The sequence below is a fragment of the Saimiri boliviensis genome, chromosome 19 (genome assembly GCF_048565385.1).
Source record: "Saimiri boliviensis isolate mSaiBol1 chromosome 19, mSaiBol1.pri, whole genome shotgun sequence".
Taxonomy (NCBI): Eukaryota; Metazoa; Chordata; class Mammalia; order Primates; family Cebidae; genus Saimiri; species Saimiri boliviensis.
The window spans coordinates 39220186-39247233 of NC_133467.1; the positions used below are offsets into that span (position 1 = coordinate 39220186).

Genomic DNA, 27048 nt, shown 5'->3' on the forward strand with positions numbered 1-27048 from the left:
CCTGCCAAACCTGGGCAATGAAACTCCCTGGTTACTCTTCACTGACTGATAACATCTCTATTTCAACAGTATACCTTTCCTAAAATGTATTTGCCTGTGAATTATGAAAATAGAGTCCAGTCTTCTACCAATTTTTTTTTTGCCTGCTATGTGTTCTAGAAATGTCCTTACTAACTACTCCCAGAATTAAAGGAAAGAAGCTGTTTCCTTTCTATTTTAGCAATGATGGCACCATGTTCAATAAGAAGTTTTAACAAATGGCTTTCTGATGATATGATACTTCCAAGCACCCAGTTTCTTTTTTTTTTTTTTGAGACAGCATCTTGTTCTGTCACCAGGTTGGAGTGTAGTGGTGCCATCCCAGCTCACTGCAACCTCCAACTTCTTGGTTCAAGTGATTTTCCTGCCTCAGTCTCCTGAGCAGCTGTGATTACAGGCATGTGCCACCATGCCCAGCTAATTTTTGTATTTTTAGTAGCGACACGGTTTCACCATGTTGGCCAGGATGGTCTCAATCTCCTGACCTCAGGTGATCTGCCTGCCTTGGCCTCCCAAAGTGCTGGGATTACAGGTGTAAGCCACTGTGCCCAGCACAAGCACCCAGCTTCTAATTCAATTATTCTTACTTTCTATTTATTAGAAACTTCTATGGGTAAAGCTTCCTTTTCAAGTCCAAACTCCTCACCATCTTAAACTAAGCCATTCAGAGCCAAGGAACCTTCCCCCTACACGGTGACTACGCATTGCCATCCTGCCTACAGAAAGCCTCAGGTTTTCTCACCTGTATGTCTGGTTGATCCCGGGTTTACCACCAGAGACATTTTCACTGAGTGCAGGAGACGTAGGGGAGGAATGACCAGAGCCCACAGATCCTGGTCGGAAGGATGTGCTCTTTTTGGCTACCTGCTTCCGTGACTGGGCAAGCTGGCTTTCCAAACTTCTAGGAGATTAAAGAGAGCATGTAGTAAGGGGTGTGGAAAACATAATATGAAAGAAACTGAAGAAAAAAGAAAGACTAACACTCACTCACTGTCACCTGCTTGGGGGGACAGAGGTGGAGCAGGTGGGAAAGGTGGGGCAGGTGGAGCTGTAGGCTGTGGGGGTTCCACTGGTTTGAACTGGGTTCCAGTACCAGTCAGATCCTGTGTGTATTGGACAACAGGGCCTTTGCTCCTCACAGCACCTATAGGAAAAAGGAAACTGACCACTGAGAAGATGATAGCTATGATGCTTTCAGTCACACATCTGATCCTTAACTTACACAATATAAAAAAGCAGCAATGGCTGGACTCAGTAGCTCACACCTGTAATCCCAGCACTCTGGCAGGCCAAGGAGAGAGGGGCGGGTTGCTTGAGGTTATGAGTTCGAGACCAGCCTGGCCAACATGGTGAAACCCCATCTCTACTAAAAATATAAAAAATTAGGCATGGTGGGGCACATCTGTAATTCTAGCTGCTCGGGAGGCAGAGGAGAATCACATGAACTGGGAGGTGGAGGCTGGAGTGAGCCAAGATCGTGTCAGTACACTCCAGCCTGGGCAACAGAGTGAGACTCTGTCTCAAAAAAAAGAAAAAAAAAAAAAAAAAGGCACCAATGGACACGTTTTAAGTAAGTGCTAAGACTCTCAGTTCCTATTATTAACTGTCACGGATGCCGGGATATGTTGCTTTGACTTAGATAAGACTTTTTCTTTTTTCCTTCTTTTAAAGTGAAAGCAAGTTTATTAAGAAAGTAAAATAATAAAAGAATAGTGGCCGGGCACGGTGGCTCATGCCTTTAATCCCAGCACTTTGGGAGGCTAGGCAGGCAGATCACCTGAGATCAGGAGTTTGAGACCAGCCTGGCCAACAGGGTAAAACTCTGTCTCTACTAAAAACACAAAAATTAGCTTGGTGTGGTAGAGGGTGCCTGTTATCCCAGTTACTTGGGAGGCTGAGGCAGGAGAATTGCTTGATCCCAGGAGGCAGAGGCTGCAGTGAGCCGAGACCGTGCCACTGCACTCCAGCCTGGGTGACGGAGTCAGACCCCATTTCAAAAAATAAAAATAAAAAGAATAGCTACTCCATAGGCAGAGGCAGAGCAGCCACTTTTTTTTTTTTTTTAATAGACAGTGTTCCACTTTGTTACTCAGGTTGGAGTGCAGTAGTGTGACCTTAGCTCATTGTAACCTTGAAATCCTGAGCTTCAAGTGATCCTCCTGCCTCAGACTCCAGAGTAGCTAATAGTACAGGTTGACACCGTGAATTCAGCTTGTTTTTTTTTTTTTTTTTTTTTTTTTTGGTAGAGATAAGGTCTTGCTATGTTGCCTAGCCTGGTCTCCAACTCCTGGCCTCAAATGATCCTCCCACCTCAGCCTCCCAAAGTGCTGAGATTACAGACATGAGCCACCATGCACCATGCTGAGCCTTAGATAGGACTTTATATCTTCCTATCTCAGATGATTTACCTGATTAATTATGTTATACTTTGAGGGAATATTTTCAGAAACATTCTTTAACCAACTAATTTTGGCAGAAAAAAAATCAATCTGAAAGTATGACAGTAATATTAAAAAACAAAAACAAATCTGTTTTTTGTTTTTGAGACAGAGTCTCTGTTACCCAGGCAGGAGTGTAGTGGTGTGATCATAGCTCACTGCAACTTTGACCTCCTCGGTTCAACTGATCCTTCTGTCTCAACTTCTTGAGTAGCTTGGACTACAGATTAATGCCACTATACCCAGCTAATTTTTGTGTTTTTCTTTTTTTTTGGTAGAGGGTTTCACCATGTTCCCCAGGCTGGTCTTGAATTCCTGAGCTCAAGCAAACCACCTGTCTCAGCCTCTGAAAGTACTGGGATTGTAGGCGTGACCCACTGTGCCTGGTCAGATCTGGGTTTTAAAGAAAACTGACTAAACGCTTGATGTGGTAGCTTATGCTTGTAATCCCAGCACTTTGGGCAGCTAAGGCAGGCAGACAACATGTGCCCAGGGGTTCAAGACCAGCCTGGACAACATAGCAAATAAACATAACTCAGTCTCTGTTTATGTAAAAAAAGAAGAAAACTAACCATAGATAACACACAGCTGACAATTCTCACATGGACAACAGAGGGTAGCTACTATTACCCTAACCTAAAACCAACTGTTTCAGATTTTTATGTGGTTGTTTAGAACAAATCAGAGCCACTGCACAGGGAAGCAGGAGGACAAATCAATCACCACTATTGGAAACAACTCGGCACATATCCTGTTTCCAAGTAAGCAGTGTCACTGCGATAAACAAAGGACAGCCATTGTATATAATCTTTGCTGGTTGGCCCTGTTTCTTCCCTCCCCCAGGTATCTTTCAGGACATACCCATGTTTGGACGTGTCCTGAGCTGTCCTCCTTGCTTCTTCTCCAGTGCAGAGGCTGAGGATGTTTTCATGCTGAACATGGGCTCCAGCCGTGTAGAGCCTCGATAGATCCACTCACATCTTTTGTCATCCTGAGAAATAAGGAGAGAAGAATGAAGGGAAATAGCTTACAGGCTAGAATTTATCCTGACCTGTATAGAGGATATACACCATGTGTCATCTCTGGGAAATCTCCCTGATGAGCCTTAAATTCCTTATCTACTCAATAAACTTATATCCCAGGCTCCACGAAAGGTATCAGGAACACAGTGAAAAATATATACTCCTTGTTTAAGGAATTACAGGAGGAACAGATGTCTATACTGAGTATAAAAACTAGGATAGCTGGGCACAATGGCTCATACCTGTAATCCTGGTAAGTTGGGAGGACAAGGCAGACAGATTGCTTGAGCTCAAGACCAGCGTGGGCAACATGGCGAAACCCATCTCTACTAAAAATACAAAAATCAGCCAGGTGTGGTGGCCTGCACTTGTAGTCCCAGCTACTTGGGAGGCTGACATGGGAAGACCACTTGAACCCTGGAAGTTGAGGCTGCAGTGAGCTGTGACTGCACCACTGTACTCTAGCCTGGGTGACAGAGTGAGACTCTGTCTTTAAAAAAAATCTCAAAAAACAAATAAACCACCACCAACAACAAAACAAAAACAAAACAAAACAAAAAAACAGGCTGAGCACTGTGGCTCATACCTGTAATCTCAGCACTTTGGGAGGCCGAGGCGGGTAGATCACTTGAAGTCAGGAGTTCGGGACCAGCCTGGCCAAATGGTGAAACCCCGTCTCTACTAAAATACAACAAATTAGCCAGGCATGATGGCGGGCACCTGTAATCCCAGCTACTAGGGAGGCTGAGGCAGGAGAATCACTCGAACCCAGGAGGCAGAGGTTGCAGTGAGCAGAGATCATGCCATTGCACTCCAGCCTGGGCAACAAGAGTAAAACTCTGCCTAAAAACACCACCAACAAAAAAAAAACAAAACAAAAATACAGCAAACTAAAAACATAAGATCATAAGGCCTTAGGAGTAAAGGGCTGAGAACACTGAGAAGAAATACAATTTCCCATTTCTTCCGGCTACTTTGGGCACAGTGTCTACTGGGTAGCCCTGTTCTGCAAGAAGTAGCATTAAAAAATATTTTTTAAAAATTTTAAAAAAAGAAATAAAGAAATATAATTCTAAGGAGGGAGAGAGAAGGGAGAAAAGGATGAGTACAAAAGATCTAAGAGTTAAACTGAACCTTGAAAGATAATCAAGACTCCTAGATCCCTCTTCTCTGTACCAATATCCTATTAAAACCTTAACCCTGGAAAAATGGAATTGCCTGCCTTTTCTGTTACTATACACAATGTGAATGCTCCTAAAGAGAGAGAAAAAAAATCAAAATCATGCAGATTAATATGGAATTTTTTTTTTTTTTGAGATGGAGTTTCACTCTTGTTGCCTAGGCTGGAGTGCAATGGCATGATCTCGGCTCACTGCAGCCTCCACCTCCTGCGTTCAAACAATTCTCCGGCCTTAGCCTCCCGAGCAGCTGGGATTACAGGCACTTGCCACCATACCGACTAATTTTTTTATGTTTAGTAGAGACAGGGTTTCACCATGTTGGCTGGGCTGGTCTCGAACTCCTGAACTCAGGTGTTCTGCCCGCTTCAGCCTCCCAAAGTGCTGGGATTATAGGCATGAGCCACCATGCCTGGCCAGAGAATTTTTTTTTTTATTTTTTATTTTTTTTGAGACCTAGTCTTGCTCCATTACCCAGGCTGGAGTACAGTGGTGTGATCTCTGCTCACTGCAACCCCTACCTCCCTGGTCCAAGCAAATCCCCTGCTTCAGCTTCCCAAGTAGCTGGGATTACAGGTGCATGCCACCATGCCCGGATAATAGTTTTTGCATTTTGAGTAGAGATTGGGTTTCACCATGTTGGTCAGGCTAGTCTCAAACTCCTGACCTCACGATCTATCCGCCTTGGCCTCCCAAAGTTGTGGGATTACAGGCATGAGCCACTGCACCCGGCCAAGAATTTATTTTCAACAATGACCCACAGAGGAACAACAAAAAGGACAAAGTAAAATTTGACCAAAGCCAGAACACATAGGAGGATAAGAAAGAGGATGGCTATAGAACAGCGACAAAACCATCCTCATTACTGCCTCTTAAGTCTCTCCCACCAACCTCTGCCTCCAAAATTCTAGGGAAGAACAGTACCAAGAAGAGGATCCTGACTAGGCTGCCATCCACCTCCTCAACTCGGGACTTCCACCATGTGCCTTCCCACTCAGTCTTGATAAGCTGGCCACTCTTGAGCAGTACCATGGGGCGGTTGGGGTAGGCAGTGACATACTCCTCTATGAAGTCACGACAGGAGATGTCTTCTATGTCTTCCCAAGTCTTTTTCACTGTTTCAAGGAAGAAGTAGAACTAAGAGGGCAGGTAAGGCATGTCTTGATAGGGAAAAGGCTTTGCAAGGAGACATTTGACATTTTTCAAGTTGAAAAGGAGAGAAAAAGTAAAATCAGAACCTCAAGGGAAGTAAAGCCAAGACCACCTAAGTAATACACGTAATGCACAAATTGCATATGCTTGCAAATTGAGTAACTAATAACCAAGTAATGTACAATATAGGGGATTCACTTATTTTATATAAATGGATGTCTCTTCTTTGGAAAATTCAAGAGGAAATTCTTGCTCACTTGTTAGTAAGTCTAATGGTAAATTTAAAAGGATCAGATGGCATCATGAAATGAAAAAATTAGTCCTTCCTTCTCATTCTCTATAAGGTTTTTAAGAGACTCAGAATGTGTTTACTGCCATGTTATGTGTCAACACAGCACTGTTAGATAATTCTTCTGTTGTTAAAAATGATTGTTTCTGTAGGAGTCTGCTCCCAAGCCAGGATAACAAATATAGACAACACAATCATGTTCCATCTAACAGAGATTCTGTGGAAAGCATTACGCAGACTACACATTTATACAAATATTAGGTACAGCATGACACTAGGAAAGAAGTAACACCTTTTCCAACCTAACTCACTTAGAAATGAAACTGAAACACATCTATAACATGAGCAGTCTACTCAAGGTCATTCATGATCTTGTAGTGTCTCACTCTTTGGCTACAAAGACCCATAAAACTGTATCTCCCAAAGGACATCAACCAAACTTACGCTCTTTGAGAGTGAAGTACCAAAAACACCAGGGCTTTTCAACTGGAGGTTGTAAAAAGAAATATAAGGTAGAGGAGGAGAAAACTGAGCCAAGGAAGAAGGTAGGGACACTCACGTGGCCGGCAAATGGGATACAGTTCAGACTGTGTGACATAGGAAGCATAGCCATCATCAAAGAAAATGAGAAACCTGTAAGAGAAGAGTGACAGTAGAAAGACCTGGGGTTGATATCTAACATGATCCACAGAAATTATTTTATCATAGCTTCTACTTCTCTGGATCATAACAGGATGTACCCCAGGGAAGACATTCCAGTCTACCACTTTCTTCCTGTTTTCTTTCTTTCCACTCTGGGAGTTAGGAGTTCTCCCTTAATTTAACCAACACATCCCAACTTTTTCAAAAAACATACATATGTATATTTTGAGACAGTCTCCTTCTGTCGCCCAGGCTGCAGGGCAGTGGTGCAATCTCGGCTTACTGCAACCCCCGCCTCCTGGGTTCAAGCAATTATCCTGCCTCAGCCTCCTGAGTCACTGGGATTACAGACATGTGCCATGACACCTGGCTAATTTTTGTATTTTTAGTAGAGACAGGGCTTCACCAGTTGGCCAGGCTGGTCTTGAACTCCTGCCGTCAAGTGATCCACTCACCTCGGCCTCCCAAAGTGCTAGGAACAGGCATGAGACATTGCACCCAGCCAAAAAAAACATGTATTATTTTTCCTCTATCAGATTCCTATGCTGCTGTCTCCATTTCTTTCTTCTATGTGAATCCCTATTCCCCTGACTATTAATCACTCTTGATTATTCTCTTCCTAGTTTTCTCTTTGAGGAAAGAAAAGGGGGAAAAAAAAAAAGAAGAAGAGGGAGAAAGAATCACCCACATGACTCCTGTGGTCAAGAAAGAGTAAGGGTTTCAGTCCACTAGGGACTAAGAACACAAAAGCTAATTGTGATATCTGGTCTATGGCACAAACAGGGCAGGTGCTGTGCTCCCAGCCTCTACCCCCTTACAGTCCTCTGTCCAGGTACCTGAGCTTGTTTTTGACGTTTGGTGTCTCAGCTACAATGCCAGCATAGAGCCAGACCTGATTCCCATCTTTGTATTTGGCGACCACCCGACTGCCCACAAACAGCTTGTCAGCAGGAGGGTGGTAATCATAGGCAATATGGTTCCCCGACAGTAGACTCTTTCCTTTGTTGTCAAATTTCACCTTGTACTTCTTCCCTGGCCCTGAGTAAAAGGGAAAGATAAATATTTTTTAAAACTGCCAGTTTCTGTATAAATCCTGGCTGCTATGTGACAGACAAATGGGAAGGTTACATGGAAAAGAAACAATCAGCAGTGGAGGGTGCAGGCTGCCTTTAATGAGTGGTTCCTCCAAGTCTGCACGTACCAACTGTCTGGATGGCAATAAGAGTGCCTTTGTGCCATGTCTTAGTTCTCTTCTTGCCCAGAATTCGCATGCTGACTATCAGGTCACCATCTTTGCTTAGTTCTCCAGACATCTGACTCAAGGTTCCTATAGAAGAAAGAAAGTTATTCTAAAGAGTTATGATATAGATTGCGTAGAGAATGGGAAGGCAAAGAGGGTAGTAAGGTAATCAGGGAAGATGGGGTAATTTTTTATACCTCACCACTTTTGTGGCTCTCTTGGCCAAAGGCAGAAATACAATGCACAGATAACGCCATTGTTTATACTAACAGAAAAAACTGAAATAAATCAAGTCCACATGTAACTAACTCAAGAAAATCCCAGGGCCGGGAGCGGATGACATCTGTTATTCCACCACTTTAGGAGGCTGAGGTAAAAGGATGGCTTGCGGTCAGGAGTGCTGACCAATCTGAGAAACAAAATGAGATCCCATTTCTACAAAAAAAAAAATTTTTTTTTTAATTAGCTAGTGTGGTGGCATGCATCTGTAGTCCTAGCTACTCAGGAGGCTGAGGCAGGATCATTGGAGCCCAGGAGTTAGAGGCTGCAGTGAGTCATGATCGTGCTACCGCACTCCAAACTGACAGAACAAAACTTAAAAAAAAAAAAAAAAAAGAGTATTTCACTTTACCAAATTAATGTTTCCAATTCTTTATTAACAGCAATAGTAACTCTTAAATGCTAAGTAGCATTTATAAATCATTTTCCTGAGGAGGCTGAGGCAGGAGAATTGCCCGAACCCAGGAGGCAGAGGTTGCGGTGAGCCGAGATCGCGCCATTGCACTCCAGCCTGGGTAACAAGAGCGAAACTCGGTCTCAAAAAAAATAAAAAATAAAAATAAATAAATAAATACATCATTTTCCTGTAGGATATCTATGAATAGCCCTAATCTACAAAGCTTTCCTCAATTCTTTTTTTTTTTTTAAAAGACAGGTTCTTGCTCTGTTCCCAGGCTGAAGTGCAGTGGCACAATCACAGTTCACTGCAGCCTAAAACTCCTGCACTCAAGCAATTCTCCCAGTTCAGCCTCCTGAAAAGCTGAGATTACACATGTGCACCATCATGCCAAGCTAATTTTTTTTTCATTTATTTATTTTTTCTTATTTATTTATTTTTAAACAATTATTTAAAACGAGACAGGGTTTCACTATGTTGGTCAGGCTGGTCTCAAACTCCTGACCTCAAGTGATCCACCCGCCTCGGCCTCCCAAAGTGCTGGGATTAGAGGCGTGAGCCACTGCACCCAGACTTTTTCATTTTTTAAAAGATGGGGTTTCACCATGTTGGTCACGCTAGTCTTGAACTCCCGACCTCAGATGATCCACCCACCTTGGCCTCCAAAGTGTTTGGATTACAGGTGTGTGCCACCACGCCTGGCTCAAGCTATTTAAAAAATTTTATTTTATGTGCTTTATTTTTTTCTGACACTATCCACCTGGAGAATTTTTAAACATTTTTCTGTAGAAATGGGGTTTCACAAGCCGGGCGCGGTGGCTCAAGCCTGTAATCCCAGCACTTTGGGAGGCTGAGGCGGGTGGATCGCGAGGTCGAGAGATCGAGACCATCCTGGTCAACATGGTGAAACCCCGTCTCTACTAAAAAAATACAAAAAACTAGCTGGGCGTGGTGGCGCGTGCCTGTAATCCCAGCTACTCAGGAGGCTGAGGCAGGAGAATTGCCTGAACCCAGGAGGTGGAGGTTGCGGTGAGCCGAGATCGCACCATTGCACTCCAGCCTGGGTAACAAGACTGAAACTCCGTCTCAAAAAAAAAAAAAAAAAAAAAAAAGAAATGGGGTTTCACTATGCTGCCCAGGCTGGTCTTTGATGCTAGGCCTCAAGTGATCCTCCTGCCTCAGCCTCCCAAAGCTGCTGGAATTACAGATGTGAGCCACCACACCTGGCCTCAAACCTCTTTGTAACAAGAGTCTGAGTTACTCTCTTCTCCCTAATCTCCACCTGGAAGAAGTAGTCATGAGGATGGATACAGCCTAAATGTAGGACGCTAAATACCTAAAGAGGTACTGAAATAAAACCATCATAGACTGGAAGATTACACCATCAGTGTAAGTTACACCATCAGTTTAACTGGGATTTCATAACTAATAAGGATAATGAGTCTGGCAGGTCACAAATAATCAGCAGACACAAGACTTAAGAGCCCTATAAAAATTCACCTCCCATCTGTACCCAGGTATTTTTTGACCCTAACCTTTATGCAGATCCTGGGAACTACTCTTCTTGTTGACAGCATCCATGAACTTCTGAACATCTTGAGCTGACTTTCTTAAGGCAGCCATAGCTTCACGGAGCTATGGAAAAGGGGATGAGGAAAACAAGTTTTGAAACAGTAACATGGGTTAAAATAACTTCAGAATAAAACACAACTTGTATTTAAAAAAAAAAAAAGGAACGAGTTCAATAAGAGTTATGTTTGGAAGCTTATGGTTACTTTGTCCAGCAAAGCTGCACTTTGTTTTTTTTTTTTTGAGACAGAGTTTCGCTCTTGTTATGCAGGCTGGAGTGCAACGGCACAACCTTGGCTCACCACAACCTCTGCCTCCTGCGTTCAAGTGATACTCCTATCTCAGTCCCCGAGTAGCTGGGATTACAGGCATGTGCCACCATGCCAGGCTAATTTTGTATATTTGGTAGAGATGGGGTTTCTCCACATTGGTCAGTCTGGTCTTGAACTCCTGACCTCAGGTGATCTGCCCTCTTCAGCCTCCCAAAGCGCTGGGATTACAGGTGTGAGCCAATGCGTACAGCCTTTTTTTTTTTTTTTTTTTTTAAATAGAGACGAGGTTTCACCATGTTGGCCAGGATAGTCTCCATCTCTTGACCTCGTGATCCACCCGCCTCAGCCTCCCAAAGTGCTGGGATTATAGGCGTGAGCCACCGCGCCTGGCTTTATTTATTATTTTTTTTGAGATGTAGTCTTGCTCTGTCACCCAGGTTGGAGTGCAGTGGCACAATCTTGGCTCATTGCAACCTCCGCCTCCTGGGTTCCAGCAATTCTCCTGTCTCAGCCTCCCAAGTAGCTAGAATTACAGGTGCGCACCACCACACCCTGGTAATTTTTGTATTTTTTTTTTTTTTTTTTTTTTGAGACGGAGTTTCGCTCTTGTTACCCAGGCTGGAGTGCAATGGCGCGATCTCGGCTCACCGCAACCTCCGCCTCCTGGGTTCAGGCAATTCTCCTGCCTCAGCCTCCTGAGTAGCTGGGATTATAGGCACGCACCACCATGCTCAGCTAATTTTTTGTATTTTTAGTAGAGACGGGGTTTCACCATGTTGACCAGGTTGGTCTCGATCTCTCGACCTCGTGATCCACCCGCCTCGGCCTCCCAAGTGCTGGGATTACAGGCTTGAGCCACCGCGCCCGGCCAATTTTTGTATTTTTTTTAAATAGAGACGAGGTTTCACCATGTTGGCCAGGCTGGTCTCAAACTCCTGACCTCAAGTGATCCACCCGCCTCAGCCTCCCAAAGTTCTGGGATTACAGGCGTGAACCACTGCGCCTGGCCCAAAGCTGCCCTTGCTTCCAAACCTAGTTCAAAAATCAATGTTTCAACATTAAGAAGTTTTTCTTGCTCAATTTACCTAGCAAACACTGCTAAATTATACTTTCATACAATACTCCTTTCTAGTGAATGAATTTCTTGCTAACTTCTTTTTGAATTCTTACAATGTCTGTTAGAGGACTGCAACATAAGGCGTTGATTACAGAGTGAATGATTAGATGTTGACAGCTAGAGTGACTAAATGGTCAGTAGAAAAATTTCTCCTATTTTCAGATTCTTATCTCTCACCCTTCTCTTACCATCCTAACTTACCTTCTGGTCTTTTGGAGTTCTGTTCCCAGCATCACCTATAGACGAGAAGAACTCTAATGAGTGTAAGAGACTTACACGTAGAAATTTCTGATAAATCAAGAACTTACTTAAAAGCATTATTATGGGAGCATTATCAATAATAACTGAAAATAATCTTGATATAGGTATACATACAAATATAAAGTACTGAAAGGGTTCGGAAAGATACAAAGTAAATGGCTAGGTGTGGTGGCTCACACCTGTAATCCCAGCTACTTGGAAGGCTTAGTTGGGGGGATTATTTGAGGCCAGGAGTTCATGACTAGCTTGGGCAGCACAGCAAGACCCTCTCCCTCCCTCTCTCTCTCTCTCTCTCTCTCTCTCTCTCTCTCTCTCTCTCTCTTTGAGATGAAGTCTTGCTCTGTTGCCCAGGCTGGAGTACAGTGACACAATCTCAGCTCATCAGAACCTCCACCTCCCAGGTTCAAGCAATTCTCCTGAATCAGCCTCCAGATTAGCTGGGATTACAGGCGCGCACCACCATGTCCATGTAATTTTTGTATTTTTAGTACAGACAAGGTTTTACTATGTTGGCCAGGCTGGTCTCACACTCCTGACCTTGTGAATCCCCGCCTTGGCCTCCGAAGACCCTATCTCTTAAAAAAAAATTAGGCCAGGCATGATAGCTCACACCTGTTATCCCAGCACTTTGGGAGGCCAAGGTGGGAAGATCACCTGAGGTCAGGAGTTCCAGACCAGCCTGGCCAAAACGGTGAAACCCCGTCTATACTAAAAACACAAAAATTAGCTGGGTGTTGTGGTGTGCACCTATAATCTCAGCTACTCAGGAGGCTGAGGCAGGAAAATCGCCGGAATCCAGAAGGCATAGGCTGCAATAAGCCAAGATTGCACCACTTGTACTCCAGTCTGGTTGACAGAGCAAGATTCGGTCTCAAAAAATAATAATAAACAAAAATGTATAGTTTAAGCCTGAGCAACACAGAGAAACCCTGTCTTTACCAAAAAAAAAAAAAAAGAAAAAAAAAAAAGGTTAGGCATGGTGGCTCACGCTGTTAATCCCATAGCTTTGGGAGGCCGAGGCAGGCGGATCAACTGAGGTCAGGAGTTCCAGACTAGCCTGGCCAAAATGGTGAAATCCCGTCTCTACTAAAAATACAAAAATTAGCCAGGTGTGGTGGCAGGTGCTTGTAATCCCAGCTACTCGGGAGGCTCAGGCAGGAGAATTGTTTGACCTCAGGAGGTGGAGGTTGCAGTGAGCTGAGATTGCCCTATTGCACTCTAGCCTGGGTGACAGAGTGAGATCCTGTCTCAAGAACAGTAACAAAAATCAGTGGGTGTGGTGGTGTGCGCCTATAGTCCCAGCTACCCAGAGGGCTGAGGTGGGAGGATCATCTGAGCTAGGAGAGGCTGAGGCTGCAGTAAGCTGTGATCAAACCCCTGTACTACCTAGGGTGACAGAGTGAGACCCTGTCTCAAAAAAAAATATGTAATTCAATGGTTTTTAGTAATTAAACTATCATCATTATCTAACTCCAGAAAAATTTCATCACTCCAAAAATTCCCTCATACCTATAGCAGTCATTTCCCATTCCTCCCTCCCTGAAACTCTGGCAACCACGAATCTGCTTTCTGTCTCTATGGATTTGCCTATTCTGAAGATCTCATATAAAGAGAATCATATAATATGTGGTTCACCTATGTTGTACCATGTATCACCACTTCATTCCTTTTTTTTTTTTTTTTTTTGAGATGGAGTCTTACTCTGTTGCCCAGGCTGGAGTGGGCAACAGAGCAAGTGGTATGATCTCTGTTTACTGCAATCTCTGCTTCTAGAGTTCAAGCGATTCGTCTGCTTCTAGAGTTCAAGCGATTCGTCTGCCTCAGCCTCCCTAGTAGCTGGGACTATAGGCACATGCCACCATGCCCAGCTAATTTTTAAATCTTTAGTAGAGATGGCATTTTACCACATTGGCCAGGCTGGTCTTGAACTCCTGACCTCATGATCCGCCGGCCTTGGCATCCCAACGTGCTGGGATTACAGGCATCAGCCACTGCACCCCTCCCCTTCATTCCTTTTTATGGTTGAATAATATCCTACGGTAGTGAATACATGGGTATATGTGTATACCACATTTGGTTTATCCATTCATCAGCTGATGAACATTTTAGCTGTTTCTATTTTTGGATATTATGAATAATGCTGACATGAATATTTGTATATCAGTTTTTACATCAACATATGTTCTTTTTTTTTTTTGAGACGGAGTTTCATTCTCGTTACCCAGGCTGGAGTGCAATGGCGCAATCTTGGCTCACCGCAACCTCTGCCTCCTGGGTTCAGGCAATTCTCCTGCCTCAGCCTCCTGAGTAGCTGGGATTACAGGCACATGCCACCATGCCCAGCTACTTTTTTGTATTTTTAGTAGAGACGGGGTTTCACCATGTTGACCAGGATGGTCTCGATCTCTTGATCTCGTGATCCGCCCGCCTCAGCCTCCCAAAGTGCTGGGATTACAGGCTTGAGCCACCGTGCCCGGCCCCAACATATGTTCTTATTTCTCTTGGGCATATATGGCCAGGAGTGGGTGGGTCATATGGTAATTCTATTTTTAACCTTTTGAGGAAAAAAAGACTGTTTTCCAAAGTGGCTATAGCCTTTTGTATTTCTATAAGCAATTTATGAGGTTTTCAATTACTCCATATCCTTACTAACATTTGTGACTGTCTTTCTTAAGAGACAAGTTCTCCCTAAGTTGCCCAGGCTGGCCTTGAACTCCTGGGTTTATTTAAGATTCCACCTGCCTCAACCTCTTGAGTAGCTGGGACCACAAGCAAAAGCCAACACCTGGCTCTAATCATTTTTAAGTGTACAATTTGGTGGTATTAAGTATACGTATATTGTTGTGCAACCATAACCACCATCCATTTCCAGAACTCTTTTTTCATCTTGCAAAACTGAAACTCTGTATCTATTAAACACTCTCCATTCTCCCCTTCCTCCAGCCCCTGGCGGCCACCATTGAATTCTAGCTATTTCATGTAAGTGGAATCATACAGTATTTGTCTTTTTGTTACTGGCTTATTTCACTTAGCATAATGTCCTCAAAGTTCACCTGTTTGTCTCTTTTTTTCTTTTTTAGTGGCTGCATAATAATTCATTGGGTGGTAACACTATATATACATATATACATATATGTGTATGTATATATATATTTTTTGAGACAGATTCTTGCTCTGTCACCCAGGCTGGAGTGCAGTGGCCTGATCTCTGCTCACAGCAACCTCTGTCTCCTGGTTTCAAGCAATTCTCGTGCCTCTGCCTCAGTAGCTGCAATTACAGACGCCCACCACCATATCCAGGTAATTTTTGTATTTTTAGTAGAGATGGGATTTCACCATATTTGCCAGGCTGGTCTCAAACTCCTGACTTCAGGTGATCTGTCCGCCTTGGCCTCCCAAAGTTCTGCGATTACAGGTGTGAGCCATTGTGAGCAACCTACAAAAATTTTTTTAAAAATCAGGCGGGTATGGTGGCATATTCCTGAAGGCTCAGCTATTTGGGAGGCTGAAGCTACAGTGAGTCGTGATAGCACTACTGTGCTCCAGTCTGGGTTACAGAGTGAGGCATGGTAAAAAAAAAAAAATAATAATAATCAAATAAGGTTAAGGTTTCTATATCCTAAGAACGAATGACTCTCTAACAGTATACACACTAAAAGGATTCCTGCACATGTGCATCAGGAGACATGTACAAGAATTATCTGCAGTAGTGTCATCTATAATCTCAAAAAATGTACATCAATGTCCACAATCAGGAAAATTGATAAATTGTGGTGTATTCATACAATGGAATACCATGCTGCAATAAGCAAATGAACTAATCATTACCCATCAACACAATGCTGAAGAAGTCAAAGCCAAGGGAGATGTCAGAGCTAAATGCAACTCTAAATGCATTCACCTTACTAGCTAAACTATTCTACCATATATGTAATGGAAGTCCCAGAAAGCAGGGAGACACAGAAGGGAACAGGAAAAAAAAAAAAAAAATGAAGCAATAATAGATGAAATACCTCCAAATTTGATGAAAAACTTGAATCTACACATCCAAGAAGTTAAATGAACCTTAAGTAGGATTAAGAGAGAACTTAAATACATCCTAGTCAAACTAACATCAGAAGACAAACAAAATCTTAAGAGCAGCAAGACAAAATTGACTCATATACATGGTATAAAAATAAGTTAATCTGACTTTACATCAAATAGAGGCCAGAGGGCACAGGGACGGCATATTTGAAGTGCTGAAACAGAACCCTCTGAATCAAGAATTCTGTATTCCATGTAGGGTCGGACACAGTGGCTCACACCTGAGGTCAAGAGTTCAAGACCAGCCTGACCAACATGGTCAAACCCTGTCTCTACTAAAAATACAAAAATTAGCTCGTGTGGTGGCACACGCCTGTAGTCTCAGCTATTCAGGAGGCTAAGGCAGGAGAATCACTTGAACCTGGGAGGCAGAGGTTGCAGTGAGCTGAGATCTCACCACTGCACTACAGCCTGGGCAACAAGTGTGAAGCTCCACCTCAAAAAAATAAAAAATAAAAAATTCTATATCCCAGGTCAACAAAATTGAGAGAATCCACTGTCAGCAGAACTGTACTGCAAAAAAAAAAAAAAAAAAAAAAAAAAAAAATTAACGGAAATCATTTGGGTGGAAAACATGAGACTGAATGATAACTCAGATCCACAGGAAGGAATGAAGAGCAACAGAAATGATAAACATGTGAGTAAATATATATATATTTTTCTTTCTTCTTTTACCTTCTTTAAACATGACACTGCTTAAAGCAGTAATTATAACACTAAATTATTGGCTTTAAACGTGTAGATATATATTTCACAATAATATCACATAGGAAGAGAGTGAAAGTGGAAGTACACTGGTGCAAAGTTGCTGTATTTTTACCAGAATTAAGTATTAATTTGTAATAGATTATGATTAGGTAAAGATGCCATCCTTTTGAGAAAGCTAAAAAAGGCCGGGCACAGTGGCTCACCCCTGTTAATCCCAGCACAATGGGAGGCCGAGATAGGCAAATCATCTGAAGTTGAGAGTTTGAAACCAGCTGACCAACATGGAGAAACCCTGTCTCTTCCAAAAATACAAAATTAGCCAGGCGTGGTGGCACATACCTGTAATCCCAGCTACTTGGGAGGCCGAGGCAGGAGAATCACTTGAGCCCTGGAGGTGGAGGTTGGGGTGAGCCTAGGTCACACCACTGCACTCCAGCCTGGGCAACGAGAGTGAAACTCCATCTCAAAGAAAGAAAAAAAAAATTAGAAGAACGACAGTGGTTTTCTGAAATGTTTGTTTGATCTGAAGGCAATAAAGAAGAAACAGGACTGGCCACAGTGACCCATGCCTGTAATCCCATCACTTTGGGAGGCTAGGGTGGATAGATGACCTAAGGTCAGAAGTTCAAGACCAGACTGCCCAACACGGTGAAACCCTATATCCACTAAAGGTACAAAAATTAGCTGGTGCGGTGCCACGCACCTGCTAGTCCCAGCTACTCAGGAAGCTGGGGCAAAATTGCTTGAACTCAGGAGGCAAAGGTTGTAGTGAGCCTAAGTTGCAGTGAGATCGTGCCACTGTACTCTAGCGCGGGCAATGGAGTAAGACTCAGTTTTAAAAAAAAAGAAAAAAAAAAGACAAAACAGGCCAGGCATGGTGGGTCACACCTATAATCCCAGCACCTTAGGAGGCCAAGGCAGGAGGACTGCCTAAGCTCAGGAGTTTGACACCAGCCTGAGCAACATAATGAGACCTCATCTCTTTTTTTTTTTTTTTGAGGCGGAGTTTCGCTCTTGTTACCCAGGCTGGAGTGCAATGGCGCGATCTCGGCTCACCACAACCTCTGCCTCCTGGGTTCAGGCAATTCTCCTGCCTCAGCCTCCTGAGTAGCTGGGATTGCAAGCACACGCCACCATGCCCAGCTCATTTTTTGTATTTTTAGTAGAGACGGGGTTTCACCATGTTGACCGGGATGGTCTTGATCTCTTGACCTCGTGATCCACCCGCCTCGGCCTCCCAAAGTGCTGGGATTACAGGTTTGAGCCACCGCGCCTGGCCTGAGACCTCATCAATTCTACTAAAAAAGAAAGAAACAGTTGGGTGTGGTGGCATGCACTTATAGTTCCAGCTACTCAGAAGGCTGATGTGGGAGGATCACTCGAGCCCAGGAGGCTGAGGTTGCAGTGAGCTATGATCATGCCATTACACTCCACCTGGGCAACAGAGTGAGACCTTGTCAATCAATCAATTTGTTCATTCATTCAAAAAGACTAAAATTATACACAGAATATTCTCTGACCACAATAAAATAAAAAATTAACAACAGAAAGAAATCTAAAAAATCCCCAAATAGAAATCAAACCACCACAAGGAAAATTAAAAATGATGCCAAGTTGAATGAAGCTGAAAACACAGTATTAAAAAATGTATGATATGCTAAGAGTGACACTGTATGGAAAAGAAATTTATAAGATGCAGCAAAGCAATGCTTAAGGGAAAATAGTTTTATAGCTTTTATTGGAAAAGAAGGTCTAAAATCAATACTGTACTGTAATCTTCCACTTTGAAAGGCTATGAAATTAAACCCAGTTAGTAAAAGGAAGAAAAGTAGGCCAGGCGTGGTGGCTTACGCCTGTAATCCAAGCACTCTGGAGGCCAAAGCGGGCGGATCACCTGAGGTCCGGAGTTCAAGACCAGCTTGACCCACATGGTGAAACTGTCTTTAACAACAAAAAAAAGTAATAAAGATCACATTGGAAATCAATGAAACAGAAAACAGAAAGCAGTAAAGAAAATAAACCAACAAAACCAAATGACAATTATTTCAAAAAGAGAAAAGAATTCATAAATGTTAGACTAGCCAAAGAGAAGAAAAACAGAGAGCTCTGAATAATCAATATTATGAAAATGAAGATAAGACATCACTACAGATATTAAAGGTGATTGAAGGGAATATTGTGAACTTTATGTTAATAAATTAGACAACTTAGATGAAACGAACTAAGTCCTAGAAAGACACAACTTATCAAAATCAATCTGAGAAGGAAAACAAAATCTAATAGACATTTATCAAGTAGAGAAAATGAATTTGCAATTAAAAATCTTCCCACAATACATTTAATGTGGTATCCTGGATTAGATCATAGAGCAGAAAGAGCCCAGAAGCTGAATAACACCTGGAGTTTACACACAAGTACTATACCAATGCTTGCTTCTTAGTTTTAACATATGTACCATGGTAACATATTAACACTATGAAAAATTAGCTGAAGGATATACAGGAACTCTATTACTTTTTCAATTTTTCTGTAAATCTAAAATTATTCCAAAATAAAAGATTTTAAAAATCCACAAAGAAAGGTCCAGGCCAAGACGGCCTCACCATTGAATTAAATTTATCAAACTTTCTAGGAAGAAGTATCATTCCATACAAACTCAGAGGAGGGAACATTTCTCAACACATTTATAAGGCCTACATTACCCTACTACCAAAGTCAAACAAGGACACCACAACAGAACTACAAACCAACAGCCCTCATGAAATAGATGCAAAAAAAATTTTTTTTCTTTTCTTTTTTTTTAATTACAGAAGGGGTTTCACCACGTTACCCAGGCCGGTCTTGAACTCTTCGGCTCAAGCAATCAGCCCATCTTGGCCTCCCAAAATGCTGGGATTTCAGGCATGAGCCACTGCATCCAGCCAAAATTGATTTTTTTTTTTTTAATCAGCAAATCCAATCCAGCAATATATAGAAAAAATTATACATCAATGCCAAGGCTGGTTTACTCCAGGAATGCAAGGTTGGTTTAACACCCAAAAAAAAAAACCAACCACTGTAATACATTTTTTTTTTTTTAAATTTTTATTTTATTTTATTTTATTTTTTTTTTGAGACGGAGTTTCGCTCTTGTTACCCAGGCTGGAGTGCAATGGCACGACCTCGGCTCACCGCAACCTCCGCCTCCTGAGTTCAGGCAATTCTCCTGCCTCAGCCTCCTGAGTAGCTGGGATTATAGGCATGCGCCACCATGCCCAGCTAATTTTTTTGTATTTTTAGTAGAGACGGGGTTTCGCCGTGTTGACCAGGATGGTCTCGATCTCTTGACCTCGTGATCCACCCGCCTCGGCCTCCCAAAGTGCTGGGATTACAGGCTTGAGCCACCGCGCCTGGCCTTTTTTTTTTTTTTTTTTAAATAGAGACAGGGTTCTACCATGTTGGCCAGGATGGTCTCAATCTCTCGACCTCGTGATCCACCTGCCTTGGCCTCCCAAAGTGCTGGGGTTACAGGTGTGAGCCACCATGCCCGGCCTGTAATGCATTTTTAATACGATAAAGGACCAAAGGAACATAGGGAAAAGATACAGAAAAAGCCTGACAAAATCCAAAATCCAATTCAGCTATGACAAAAACTCTTAAACTAGATTAGAAGTCCTTCCCTTAACTTGATAAACGGCATCTACAGAAAACCTACTGCTAAGATAATTAATGGTTAAAAACCAAATGCTTTTGTATTAACATCAGAAAGAAGAATAGGATGTCTGTACTTAAAACTTTTTTTGTTTTTGGAAGAGTCTTGCTTTGTCACCCAGGATGGAGTGCAGTGGCACAACCCCAGCTCACCACAGCCTAACCTCCTGTGCTTAAGAGATCCTTCTAGGCCGGGTGCAGTGACTCACGCCTGTACTCCCAGCAATTTGGGAGGCCGAGGCAAGCGGATCACGAGGTCAAGAGATTGAGACCATCCTGGCCAACATGGTAAAAACCCATCTCTACTAAATATACAAAAATTAGTTGGATATGGTGGCGTGAGCCTGTAGTCTCAGCTACTTGGGAGGCTGAGGCAGGAGAATTGCTTGAATCTAGGAAGCAGAGGTTGCAGTGAGTGAGATCATGCCACCGCACTCCAGCCTGGTGACAGAGCAAGATTCTGTCTCCAAAAAAAGAAAAAAAAGAAAAGAAAGGTCCTTCCACCTCAGCCTCCCAAGCAGCTGGGGTTACTGGAGTGCACTATCATGCCTGGCTAATTTTTTAATTTTTATTTTTTTAATTTTTAAATTTTTTAATTTTTTAATTTTTATTAGAGATGAAGTCTTGCTATGTTGGCCAGGCTGGTCTCAAATTCCTGGGCTCAGGGGATCCTCTCTCTTCAACTTCCAAAAGTGCTAGGATTACAGGTATGAGCCACTGTGCCTGGCCTGCTCTTATAACTTTTATTCAACATTATACTGAGAGTTTTAGTGAGTAAAGTAAGAAAAGAAAAATAAAAGATATCCAGAGTAGAGAGGAAGAAGTAAAATATAGACTTTATTTGCATGAATTAGTTTTAGAAAATCCTAAGGAATCGGCTGGGTGCAGTGGTTCACGCAATCAACACAAGCTTCTAGAGCTACGTGAGTTTAATGAGGTTGCAAGCTGCAAGATCAACACACCAAAACCAACTGTATTTTTTTATATCCTAGCAGTAAAACATACACTTACCTGGCAATTCCACTCTTTGATGGAGTACTCCAGGGGTTACACAGAATGAGGAAAGCAAAGTAATACAATCAGGGTGTAGCACATAGGGAACATCTATGATACCAACAATGTTGCATTTTTTTTCTCTAACAGCCAACTCAGGCAATTTGAAATATGGAGTTAGTGACAATGGTTTCTCCTCTCTTCTATTATCTTCTATTTGCTCATATTCCAGTGTCTCAACTTCAATCCTGAGACTTTCCTATCAAAAGCTCATCCCTTACCTGAATCAATACTGAGGACATCATCGTCTTCATCAGGAATCTCAATTATTTCTGTAGGCCGGGAAGATTCATCTTCAGAGCTACTGTCCCGGTATTGTAGTCCCAGCTTCGAGTAGAAGTCCTTCACCAAAGACTCACAATTAGTCACTGCCCTAATATTGGAACACATGTAGAAAAGGTCAAAGCCAGTAGAGGGAGTACAGGTATAGAATCCATTATAATTTACATATATTTAAGTATAGACTGTCCTCAATTTAAATAGGCCACATTCCAAAGTGTCTCTGTTTAGAATTTAGAATGCTTTTCCTATAGAAAAATATTTTCTTTTTTGAGATGGAGTTTCACTCTTGTCGCTCAGACTGGAGTGCAATGGCGAGATTTTGGCTCACTGTGACCTCCACCTCCTGTGTTCAAGCGATTCTCCTGCCTCAGTCTCTCGAGTAGCTGGGATTACAGCTGCCTGCCACCACACCCAGCTGATTTTCTTATTTTTAGTAGAGACAGGTTTCACCATGTTGGCCAGGCTAGTCTCAAACTCCTGACCTCAGGTGAGCCACTCACCTCGGCCTCCCAAAGTGCTGGAATTATACGCATAAGCCACTGCACCTGGCTGAAAAATGTTTTAAATAGTGGTTTAGTTTCCAGACTAGTTCCTCAAAAATCCAAATTAAGCTCAAAGTACAGTACTTTCAACCTTACCTCATTATTTATCTTGTTACCTGAAAAGGTATCCTGGCCAGCAGTGGTAGGTCACGCCTGTAATCCCAGCAATTTGGGAGGCAGAGGCAGGTCAATCACTTGAGGTCAGGAATTTGAGACCAGACTGGCCAACATGGTGAAATCCCATCTCTACTAAAAATACAAAAATAAGCTGGATGTGCTTGCTTGAACCCAGGAGGCAGAGATTCCAGTGAACTAAGATTGCACTGCTGCACTCCAGCCTGGGCAACAGAGCGGGACTCTGTCTTTAAAGGAAAAAAACAAAAAAGAAAAAAGAAAATGGGTCAGGTGCAGTGGCTCATGCCTGTAATCCCAGCGCTTTGGGAGGCTGAAGGGGGCGCGGATCATGAGGTCAGGAGATTGAGACCATCCTGGCCAACACACTTAAACAGTTTCTACAAAATACAAAAACAAAAATTAGCCAGGTGTGGTGGCGTATACCTGCAGTCCCAGCTATTCGGGAGGCTGAGGCAGGGGAATCCCTTGAACCTGGAAGGCGGAGGTTGCAGTGAGCTGAGATCGCACCACTGCACTCCAGCCTGGTGAAAGACTGAGACTCCAGCTCAAAAAAACAAACAAAAATAAAAAATGGGCTGGGTGCGGTGGCTCACGCCTGTAGTCCCAGCACTTTGGGAGGCTAAGGCAGGTGGATCACGAGGTCAAGAGATCGAGACCATCCTGGTCAACATGGTGAAACCCCGTCTCTACTAAAAATACAGAAAATTAGTTGGGCATGGTGGCGCACGCCTGTAATCCCAGCTACTCAGGAGGCTGAGGCAGGAGAATCATTTGAACCCGAAAGGTGGAGGTTGCAGTGAGTTGGGATCACTCCACTGCACTCTAGCCTGGGTGAGAGTGAGACTCTGTCTCAAAAAAAAAAAAAAAAAAAAAAAAAAAATTAAACTAAAAAAATTTTAAAAATGTTTAGTACAATGTCATGAACAATTACGCCCTAAAATTATTTCCCAATGAGAGATTTCCCTCTATTGTCTATGTAGTTCTCACCGAGATGCATCATCAAAGAGCTGGTCAACATGAGCCACCTCAGATTCTTTCTGTATTACCCATGTCTCTAACTCTGCCAGCTGTTTCTTGCGCTGCTGTACACAATCCATCTTCTCCAGTTCCTCATCGATGAAATGCCGAAGTTCTTCCATAGAGATACCCAGCTCCTCAACCACTGCCTGTTGCAGCTCTTCGATCTCTTCAGACTCCACTGTAGCTGTTGCTGCATCCAAACCAATGCACCCAGGAAGGGAAGACATGCTTTTGTCCTCTGCATGGAACAGAAAACAAATTAAACTGGAGTCCTTATAACCACAATCAATAGAGAACTGATTCCCTAATAAAGCTCATTTCTACCCTGCTGCCTGTTATTTATTCAAATGTCCATGTTCTCTCTCTTCATTCCCCAAAATCTGATGCTGAGATTTCTTCAGATCTACACAGTAGCAGGCCTGAGTAACATTTAAAAGTTTGAGAGGGCATGGAAAACATTCATTATGCAGTAGGGAGCTACTGAAAATAATGTTTTGGGCCAGCACAATGGCTTGTGCCTGTAATCTCAGCACTTTCGGAGGCTGAGGCAGGAGGGTCACTTGAGGGCAGGAATTCGAGACCACCCTGGGCAAAATGGCGAGACCGACCTTGACAAAAAAAAAAAAAAAAAAATTAGCCAGGTGTGGTGGTGTATGCCATTAAGCCCAGCTACTCAGCCAGGTGTGGTGGTGTATACCATTAGGCCCAGCTACTGAGGTGGGAGGACCACTTGAGCCCAGGAGAGGCGCTATAGCGAGCTGTGTTTGCACCATGCATTCCAGCCTGGGTGACCCTGTCTCAAAAACAAAACTTTAAAAATAATGCTTTGGAAAACTGAAGAGAACCAATTAGAAGGTGGTATTTTTGTCGTCTGTATGTGTTCCTTAACTAATGTGATAAATCTTTGCCATGCTATGCCTAACTTGAATAAAACCCCCCATCTAGGGACGGAGTTGATCTGTAACTCACTAATTCAATGTTTTATTTTTTCTTTCTTTTTTGAGACAGTTTTGCTCTTGTTACCCAGGCTGGAGTGCAATGGGGCGATCTTGGCTCACCGCAACCTCCACTTCCCGAGTTCAAGCTATTCTCCTGCCTCTACCTCCCGAGTAGCTGGAATTTCAGGCATGCGTCACTACGCCCGGCTAATTTTTTGTATTTTCAGTAGAGACGGCGTTTCTCCATGTTGGTCAGGCTGGTCTCGAACTCCCAACTTAGGTCATCCGCCCGCTTTGGCCTCCCAAAGTGCTGGAATTACAGGCGTGAGCCACCACGCCTGGCCTATTTTCTCTTTCATTAGTTGTTCCCCTTACATTACTTTGCTTTCATGTGGAAATTAACCTTTTTAAAAGTCTATGGTATTCAAGCACACAAAAGCTTGCAGCAAAAAGGTTTCTCCAGAGAAGTTCAGCAACCTGGGAATAAAACGTGGCTACCTAATATCCACAATCCAAATACTTCACACATTTGTGTGAAATGCTTTCTGATTTTCAGCGTCTCCTCTTTCCTTTGCCCACACACCAGCTCACCCCAGTGCTACCCATTCTAGAAGTGCGTCCCTTCCATCCGCAAATCCAGTTCGGCCCCGCCCCCGCTCGCCTCGGGAGAAGACTTCCTTCCCACCCTCGCCCGACCTCCTCCCACAAACAAAACATCCCAGATAAGCCTTTGGTCACCAAATAAATCGATTAACAGTATTCCCCACACCTCCCTGCTTCCGGTTTTAAGGGCTCTTTTTCACCAACCAGACCCCAGACTCACGACTCAGGGGTCGGCCTCGACGGAAAAGAGCGAAAGCGAAGGCATACGGGATGAGGGGGAGGGGAGGAAGCGTGATGGAGGGAAGGGGAAGCAAAAGAGACGCCCGGAAGCAAACCTCAAATGCCGTTCCGGTCACCGCGACGGTAGCCTGATGGGGTCAAATCCAAAACCGCGGGGCGCCCCCCTGAGGCAATGCACACTAAGGTAACTACGCATGCGTTAAACACACGTGAGACGCGACTGGCAGAGCAAAGTGGGCGTGGCTAGAAGTATGTTTACCGAGGCTCCGCCTCCTGCCACCCTCGACTTGTGGCCACATTACTGCGTTCATTGTGTAAAGACTTGGGGTAACACTCATTGGTTTAGAGCTTTTTTTACTCAGTTTTACTTGGGTTTGTAACAAAACGTTATATACGTGATACGAATTGTAAAGGCTATCAAGATGTAGTAAGAAAAACGTGGTAATATTCTCTCTGGCCCCATCACTTACCACTCCACTCCTTTCAGGTAACACAGCCTTAATTTTCTAGTTCCTGTATGTTGATATTTTTGTTTGCATTTAATATGTGGACATTACCTGAAGCCAATAAAAAAGGTAAAACTTGTATTTTTGACATTTGAATAGTATGGTTAACCTTATTTGTTTAGATTGTTTTCCGTTCTCAGCCTCTCCAAATAGCGCAACAGTAAAAATAAAAATCCTTTTCAGGTAGTACTTTTATTTCTGTAGAAAAGATTCCCCAGGCCTAGCTCGGTGGCTTACGCCTGTAGTCCCAGCACTTTGGGAGGCAGAGGCGGGAGGCTAGCTTGAGCTCAGGAGTTCTAGACCAGGCTGTGCAGCACGGTGAAACCCCATCTCCACTCAAAATACAAGGGAGAAAAACAGCCAGGTGTGGTAGTTCGCACCTGTCTTCCCAGCAATTCCGGAGCTGAGGCGGGAGGATCGTCTGAGCCTCGGGAGCTGCAGCGGGAAGAGAACCTGCCACTTCACTCCAGCCTGGGTGATCGAGCGAGACTCCATCGCAAAAACAAAACAAAAAGGAAAGATTTCCCAAAATGGAATTTAAGTAAAATAATATGCACTTTTTTCCTTTTTTTTTTTTTCCCCGAGACGAAGTTTCGCTCTTGTCACCTAATCTGGAGTGCAATGGCACGATCTCAGCTCACTGCAACCTCCGCCTTCCGGGTTCAAGCAATTCTGCTTCAGCTTCCCGAGTAGCTGAGATTACAGGCGCCCGCCACCATGTCTGGCTAGTTCTTTGTATTTTTAGTAGGGACGGGGTTTACATCATGTTGGCCAGGTTGGTCTCAAACTCCAAGATCTCCAAGATCTGAAGTGACCCACTCCCTCTCCCCTCGGCCTCCCAAAGTGCTGGGATTACAGGCATGAGCCACTGCGCCTGGCCCTTCTCCCCTACCAGCTTTTTTTTTTTTTTGAGACGGAGTTTCACTCTTGTTGCCCGGGCTAGAGTGCAATGGTGAAAGCTGGGCTCACTGCAACCTCCACCTCCCGGTTCAAGCGATTATTCTGCCTCAGCCTCCCCAGTAGCCCCAGGTATTACAGGCATGCGCCACCACACCTGGCTAATTTTTTATTTTTAGTGGAGTAGGTTTTCTCCATGTTGGTCAGGCTGGTCTCAAACTCCCAACCTTAGGTGACCCCTCCCCCTCGTTGGCCACCCAAAGTGCTAGGATTCTAAGTGTGAGCCACCGTGCCTGGCCCCTTTCCATTTTAATAGAATCTGCTGTCAAATTACCTTTCCAAATGGTTGTAAGAATCATTACTCCTACTAGCAAATCTAAAAGTGTTTCCCCACATCCCCATTAGTATTAAGTATTAATTACTTAATTATTTATTATTTATTTATTTATTTAT

The 27048-nt window shown here is 43.3% G+C and overlaps 1 protein-coding gene across 9 annotated transcripts in view; it reads right to left on the minus strand.

The window, feature by feature from the left end:
- Nucleotides 1-25373, minus strand: part of SETDB1 (SET domain bifurcated histone lysine methyltransferase 1) — a 39697-nt gene extending 14324 nt beyond the window's left edge. The window contains exons 1-12 of one of the 9 annotated variants that reach the window (XM_074390130.1): nt 25288-25373; nt 23379-23649; nt 21654-21805; nt 11836-11870; nt 10212-10311; nt 7962-8087; nt 7597-7798; nt 6678-6751; nt 5602-5792; nt 3339-3468; nt 1027-1183; nt 782-937 (exon numbers count right to left, since the gene is read on the minus strand). In XM_074390130.1, the coding sequence (XP_074246231.1) occupies nt 782-937; nt 1027-1183; nt 3339-3468; nt 5602-5792; nt 6678-6751; nt 7597-7798; nt 7962-8087; nt 10212-10311; nt 11836-11870; nt 21654-21805; nt 23379-23638 (1583 nt within the window). In that variant the 5' untranslated portion in view covers nt 23639-23649; nt 25288-25373. The other 8 variants (XM_010329735.3, XM_003941950.4, XM_010329733.3 and 5 more) reach the window with 8 other exon arrangements.
- Nucleotides 25374-27048: the final 1675 nt, after the last annotated feature.